This window comes from Trifolium pratense, linkage group LG3 (assembly GCF_020283565.1).
Source record: "Trifolium pratense cultivar HEN17-A07 linkage group LG3, ARS_RC_1.1, whole genome shotgun sequence".
Classification (NCBI taxonomy): Eukaryota; Viridiplantae; Streptophyta; class Magnoliopsida; order Fabales; family Fabaceae; genus Trifolium; species Trifolium pratense.
The window spans coordinates 43,531,099-43,538,748 of record NC_060061.1 but is presented as its reverse complement, the minus strand read 5'-3'; the positions used below and the strand labels follow the sequence as shown (position 1 = coordinate 43,538,748).

The window sequence follows — 7,650 nt, the reverse complement described above, 5'->3', positions numbered from 1 at the left end:
TTACATTGTGAGAAGTATCCATTCACTTCAATACTTAAGATCTAAGGATGGCTGCTGTAGCTGACTCCTCCAATCCTGATGCCAAATCCGACTTGCAAAGAAATCTTGCAGATTTTCACCCTACAGTTTGGGGGGAATATTTTCTTCAATATGCTTCAGAATCTATGGTATGTACGTTACTTTTTTTTTTTTTGTAGAGTAGCATAGTGACTAGAAAATCCACCTTAAAGGTGAATAAATGGAGTATCCTTGGTTCGATATCGCTCATACAGTGCAATGTCCCTACCAACTGAGATAAGCTCACAGGGACTACGTTACTGCTTTTTATATACCGGAAGAATGATATATATATATCATCTGCCACTATAATTGCTCCTTTCAGTTGATATGCTTCCATATATATAATCAAAATATTTTTATTAATTAAGTTATTCCCAAAATATGAATGCAGGAACTTGATAAGAATATTGCAGCACGAATTGATACATTAAAAGATGAAGTGAGAAAGATGCTTGTTTCAAAAACTGATAAACCATTGGCAAAAGTCAACTTAATTGATTCAATATGTCGTTTGGGTGTGAGCTATCACTTTGAACATGAAATTGATGATATTTTGCAAGATATTCACAAGTGCTATGTCGAAAATGGAGAAATAACTCTTGAAGACAACCTTTACTCTCTTGCTGTGCTATTTAGGGTGTTAAGGCAACAAGGATTTCATGTTTTCCCGAGTATATATCTATGCATACCTCAAACTTATTTACATTTCTTTATTTCTATTTTTTTGGTTTTCACCACCAGTTTAATCTGGTTCGGGGTCAGTTCTGGCATCAAGTGGTTCCAGCCCACTTCCGATCGCAGTTGCGGGGTTACTTCTCCACTTACTACAACAAATAATTTATTAAAGTTCTTACGTAAGAAAAAAAAATAGTGCTTACATAAGAAAAAGTTCTTACGTTTTTTGAAGGTTCTCCTAACCAATTTTCACTAAAAAAAAGTCTATACTTTGTTCATATCCTCGTAAATAAGTTTTTTCTTTGAAGATTCACATATATTTTTGTATGGTATGTTTTCATCTCGTCGTTATTTTTACTATTATTTATTTGAAGTTGTATATTCACTCTAATGGTTGTTTTTTATAAACACACTAGACGTGTTCAACAAATTCAAGGACGAACAAAGAAACTTCAATGAAAAACTTATCACGGATGTTGAGGGGATGTTAAGCTTGTATGAAGCATCACATATGATGATTCATGGAGAAGAAATTTTGGAAGAAGCATTGAGTTTTACTTCAACTCATCTCGAGTCCATTGCCACCGAATTAAGCCCTTTTCTTGCTACACAAGTCAAATATAGCTTAAGGCAAGCTCTACACAAGAACTTGCCAAGGCTAGAGGCACGACGCTACATTTCAATCTATGAGCAAGATTCATCCCATGATGAAATTTTACTCACTTTAGCAAAATTGGATTTCAATTTTCTTCAAAGCCTATATCAAAAGGAATTTGGAAACATTTGCATGTAAGTATTGCAAGTAAGAAAATATTAAAAGAAAAACTGTAAAGATTAATCCTTTGTATGCTAATTTTTATTTTTTATTTTATCTTTAAAGATGGTGGAAGGAGCTGGATTTCGCCAACAAACTACCTTATGCACGAGATAGGATTATTGAATGTAGCTTTTGGGTTTTGACTACATTTTTTGAGCCCAAATATTCTCAAGCAAGAAAAATCATGACTAAAACAGTCAGCCTATTATCGGTCATTGATGATACATATGATGCATACGGAACGATTGATGAACTAGAACTTTTTACCAAGGCAATTGAAAGGTTAACTAACACCTCACATGGAAGGAAACATATATTTACATCACCCTTATTTTTCCCTTGGCTTTCACTCGTACTATTTTTAGTAAATTTTAATAAAATGTGATATTTATTCTCCTTTGTCTAGACACATCTTGTTAAAAATGCTTCTTTTTCCTTTTTTTTTTTAAAAAAAAAAGGTGATTGTGATGGTAACGAAAGTGATTTTCAGGTGGGATATTAGAATGGTAGACGATCTTCCAAACTACATGAAAATTCTTTATACAACTATCTTGACGGTTTACGAAGAAATAGAGCAAGAAATGAGCAAAGAAGGAAGGACCTATACCCTTGGATACTACAAAAAAGAAGTATGAATTGTTATTTTTCTAATTATTACAGTACTTGGAAGTATGAAAAGTCAGGGGCTCAGACAGTTGTATTTTATCCCTTCTTTTTTGTACTTCCTTTCGTTTTCGTTCTAACCCCTAAATCTTAGCTCAATTAGTTATTGAGCTACTCATTCCACCCGGCTACAATTATTCTATTTTGTCACTTATTTTAAGTACCAAACAGACACTCTTAAATATATTTTTTATTGGCAAATACTGTAATATTTATATTATACCAAACTATAGATCAGCACAAAGAATACCAACTTAAATATTAAACAAAGTTTTCAAAATTTAATTACATTGTTGCTAACAATGGCAGGTCAAAAAGGCAGTCCAAGCATTTATAACTGAGGCCAGATGGCTGAATGAAAACTATACACCAACAACAGAAGAGTACATGCGCATAGCAACAAAATCATGTTGTTACACTTTGCTGATATTAACTTCTTACATTGGCATGGGAGAAACAGCCACAGAGAACATCTTCAATTGGATAACAAATGAGCCAAAAATTGCTAATGCCGCAGCTAATCTTTGCAGATTAATGGATGAAATTGTCTCCAGCGAGGTATTTTGTCTAATGTGTAATATTGCACATGTTAAACCAACTAAAAATAGTCATTTTTTATTGAAAAACAATAATAATTCGTTAAAAAGTTGCACATTTAATATAAAATGCATAAGTTCCAATACAAATTTAAAATAAAATTTTAAATTTCGTAACATGAACAAATTTGCACATGATAGAAAAACCGATAATTATTCCTACGATTTTAAAAAGCGGTCATGTGGTAGCAGATGCAATTTGTAACTACAAATGTTGCGATTGTGATTTTTACTATGTTTCGATCTTCAATAATGTATGTTTTTGTTATATAATATCAAAATTAGTGTTTAAATTTAGAAAAATAAATATATAAAAACTTAAAAAATTTTGAAAAACAATTTAATAAAATCTATTTTAAAAAATACAAAGAAAATATCAATTTTTGTAAAGCTGAAACAAACGGACCCTATATTAAGTGGCACATGGTGCCACAACATTATTTATCTACCACAGTAGAGTCACATGGTTTTCTTTACCAAAAAAATAAATAAAAGCCACAGAGTTTAGTATTATTATGGGTTGTGAAATTTTAACTTTTGGCAAGAAGATTTAAACAAACATGTCTGAAATCGTCTAATGAGTTGTTAATGCAATTACATTTCGATTGTGCGGTTGTAGAGACTACAAAATCAACAATATTGCAGGCACAATTGCGAATGCGGATCACAATTTGAAACCTTAATTTTTCCAAAAATACTATTTATTTTATTTTACTCGATATAAATATAGTTGCATGAATTATTTCTTGTTGTACAGTTTGAACAAAAAAGAGGACATGTATGCTCATTGTTGGATTGCTATATGAAGCAATACGGTATCTCAAGGGAAGCTGCTATTCTAGAATGCCAAAAGAGAAGTGCAATTGCTTGGAAAGATATAAATGAAGAATGTCTTAGGCCAACTAAAGTTCCAATGCCTTTTCTCACCCGCGCTCTGAATCTTTCACGTTTTATGGATGTGATTTACAAAGATGAAGATGGCTACACGAATTCTAAAGGACTAATGAAGACATCTATTAAAGCAGTGCTTATTGATCCGGTTCCAATATCAGCATCAAACTTCTAATGAATTAATGTTTAAATTTACGGCGAATTTGATAAAATCGTATTCACACCATGATTTTCTTAAAGCTCCAAACCGTAGCATTTGCCAAAATTTAAAAATAAATTAGTGTTTATGTGCTTTATATTTCTTGTTTGAATAAAAGATATGCAATGTGTGCATGTCGTGTGGAATTTCTTTTTTCAGGAATAAAATGTAATTTGGGTTGAATTTATAATTATATTGTAATGCATAAAGTATGATGATTAGCTTTTTTTATACAAAAAGTATCATTAACTTTAATTTGATATTATTTATGTGAGTTTAGCTCAGCTAGTAAAAAAATCGTATTTTATATATAGATCGGGGTTCGAACTCTAGACACACTAAATATTAGCCATAACATAGAAAACTGCTCGAAGCATCTATAAAAAAAATAGCAACACACAATGAATCAGATTATACAAACACATGAAAGCAAAGAGGAGAATGTGAGAGGACCTTTAAGAACCTGAAAGAAAAATGAAAGGAATTAAATAATCACTAATCAGGAACGAGAGAGACAAAGGGGAAGAAATTAGATTTAGTATTACTATCAAGCAATATTTCAAGTCAATACAGTTCCTGCACAATGCAACATTTATTTAGGCTATATAATATGATATATTTCATGTCAATATATACAGTTTAATTTCCACTCTTAACCCTAATTTCTCAATTAAGTCTCACTAACAGACCAATGAACTGATTATTTACTAATATCAGAAACCACGTTTGCAAAAATCTTTTTCTCTGACCTCTCTCTAGGTTCCTTCACGCCTCCTCCTTCTCGTTCCCTCAAAAAATCCAAATTTTAAACACTCAGAGATGTAGCTTCTTTTTTGAGCAGTGCGACGATGGCTTCGTCATCATCCGCACGGCTCCGACCGCCGTTTCTCCCGGCGTTTTGTAGCTGGTCGTTCGTGGTCGTGTTTTTCAGGTCTACTGTTTCGGCGCCGACGTGCTGGACAAGTGGTGGTATGGTGTGCAGGCCAAGTATGGTGTGTGGTGTGGTATGGTCGTCCGGTGACGGCATGACACGTGTCCAAATTTAACGGTAATAGTGTAAAATTTGACGGGAGGGATCAACATGGCAACATAAAACCTGCAGAAAAGACAAGGGACCAATTTAAAACCTAAAATAAAGATAAAGACTAAAAATATAATTAAGCCAATTTTCAATTATATTGAATCTTTCTCATTCTAGTTTACCAAAGACTTTTTTAAACAAATTCTCTTATATTAAAACTTCCCATATAACGGCAGCTTGTCTTGTACTTTGTTTACAAGAAGATATAAGTCATCCACAAACAAACATTACAACTTAAAAAGAAAACATTATAAGACCGATAACAAGATTTAAGAAAACACTGATGACAAATTAAGAAATTAATTTCTACTACTATATATTAGAGTTGCAAACAGAGTTTAATCATAAAACAAGAAAGCCATAAGTCTGTTTTCAAGATGGATCTTCAAATCCTATACTTCACATCCATTTTCTCCATTTTCCTTTTTGTGTTCATAGCAAACAAAATAGTGACCAAGAAATCTAACTCAACTACAAATTTACCACCAGGTCCATTAAAGCTACCTATCATAGGAAACATACACAACCTTATTGGTTCACTTCCCCATCATAAGCTAAGAGACTTGTCAACAAAATATGGACCTTTAATGCATCTAAAACTTGGTGAAGTTTCAACAATTGTAGTTTCATCACCGGAATATGCAAAAGAAGTGATGAAAAACCATGATCTTATCTTTGCATCAAGGCCTCATATTCAAGCTTCAAAGATATTGGGTTATGACTCTCTTGGTATAGCTTTTGCACCTTATGGTGATTATTGGAGACAACTTAAAAAAATTTGTACTTTAGAGCTATTAAGTTCAAAACGTGTCCAATCTTTTCAACCAATAAGAAGTGAAGAGGTAAATAATCTAATCAAATTGATTGCTTCAAAAGAAGGATCACAAATTAATTTTACCAAAGAAGTGTTTTCAACAATTTCTACAATCACTTCAAGGACAGCTTTTGGAAAAAAGTACAAGGAAAATCAGAAATTCATATCATTGGTAAGGGAAGCTATTAAGATTGCTGGTGGTTTTGATTTGGGAGATTTGTATCCTTCTTATAAATGGCTTCAACATATATCTGGATTGAAGCCTAAGCTTGAAAAGTTACACAAAGAAGCTGATTTGATTATGCAAAACATTATTGATGAGCATAGGGAGGTTAATAAATCAAGGGCTAGTGAAAATCATGGTGATGAAGTGGAGGAAGATCTTGTAGATGTGCTATTGAAGCAGGATTGTTTGAGTGATAATAGTGTCAAGGCTGTGATCTTGGTAAGTATATTAATATCTTCAACACAAACTTAAATAATTGTGGAAAAATAAAAAGTATATATTATTTGGCATAGAAAAAAAGTAGTACATGTTCCTTTTTTAATTTCTTTATGTACTAGTTTATGTATTTAATTTCCTTCTTCTTTTTTCATGTAAATTTTGTGGTATATATGAGATAAACCCCCAATAGAGTTACAATTAGTATTGGTATATACTCTTTAATAATTAGAATTACAATATCACTACAACATTTTGGGTCCACGACAACGCCTAAATTTTGAAAGATAAGAAAACCAGTCTGGTAGAGTGTCATGAGCAACGGTTTTTCATATTTCGTTGAAATTTTATAAATTTTATGCAACGGCTCAAAATCGTTCTCCTTATGGTACAAAGAGAACAATTTATTATTGATTCCTTATGCAACAACTACAAACTGTTTGGGATGCTTTTACTATTAAGTTAACTAATTAAATCACTTGATTTTGAAGGATATATATGGAGGTGGAAGTGAGACATCAGCTACTACCATAACATGGGCAATGGCAGAGATGATAAAAAATCCAAAAATAATGGAGACGGTTCAAGCTGAGGTAAGAGAGGTTTTTGATAAAGAAAGAAAACCCAATGAAAGTGACATTGAGAAATTAAAATATTTAAAATGTGTTGTGAAAGAGACATTGAGATTGCACCCGCCTGCAACATTTTTGCTTCCAAGAGAATGTGGACAAGAATGCAAGTTAAAAGGGTATGATATACCTTTTAAAAGCAAAGTGATAGTGAATGCTTGGGCTATTGGAAGAGATCCAAATTATTGGGCCGACTCGGAGAAATTTTATCCTGAAAGGTTTATTGAAAGTTGTGTAGACTATAGGGGTAATAATTTTGAGTTCGTTCCATTTGGTGCTGGGAGAAGAATGTGTCCGGGAATCACATTTGGTATGATCAATGTTGAGTATCCACTTGCACTGTTGATGTATCACTTTGATTGGAAACTTTCCGGTGGATTGAAAAGTGAGGATTTAGACATGAGTGAGACTTTTGGGTCAGCGGTTACTCGGAAAGATGATTTATACCTTATTCCTATCACTTATCATCCTTAACCTACTCCACATATGTTAAATGAAAGTGAAATTCTGTTGACGAAATCGTTTGATTTATGGACAACAATGTTGTGTAATGATTGTTTGAATATTACAAGTGCAAGGTTATTTTTATTCGAATATTACCTATTTACCTATGTGGGTTCGAGGCCCAAAAGGTTTTTTTTTTTATATAAAACTAATAAAATACGAAAAATGGTGGCATAAGAACTAGAACAACAATCTTCATGTTAACAAAAACATTTTCCATTCACTATAACAATGCAAACCATATGAAATAACATGCTGAGTAGAATTTATATAAAATAG

The 7,650-nt window shown here is 32.4% G+C and overlaps 2 protein-coding genes across 2 annotated transcripts; both read left to right on the top strand.

The window, feature by feature from the left end:
- On the top strand, positions 1–4,163 carry LOC123912955 (probable terpene synthase 2). The gene is made up of 7 exons (XM_045963545.1): positions 1–167; positions 452–731; positions 1,152–1,524; positions 1,616–1,834; positions 2,043–2,181; positions 2,525–2,773; positions 3,569–4,163. The coding sequence occupies exons 1-7, from the start codon at positions 48–50 to the stop codon at positions 3,875–3,877; spliced, it is 1,689 nt and encodes a 562-aa protein (XP_045819501.1). The 5' UTR covers positions 1–47; the 3' UTR covers positions 3,878–4,163.
- Positions 4,164–5,334: 1,171 nt separating this feature from the next.
- Positions 5,335–7,455, top strand: LOC123912954 (cytochrome P450 71D9-like). Its single transcript, XM_045963543.1, has 2 exons — positions 5,335–6,241; positions 6,730–7,455. The coding sequence occupies exons 1-2, from the start codon at positions 5,360–5,362 to the stop codon at positions 7,339–7,341; spliced, it is 1,494 nt and encodes a 497-aa protein (XP_045819499.1). The 5' UTR covers positions 5,335–5,359; the 3' UTR covers positions 7,342–7,455.
- The last annotated feature ends 195 nt before the right edge of the window (positions 7,456–7,650 follow it).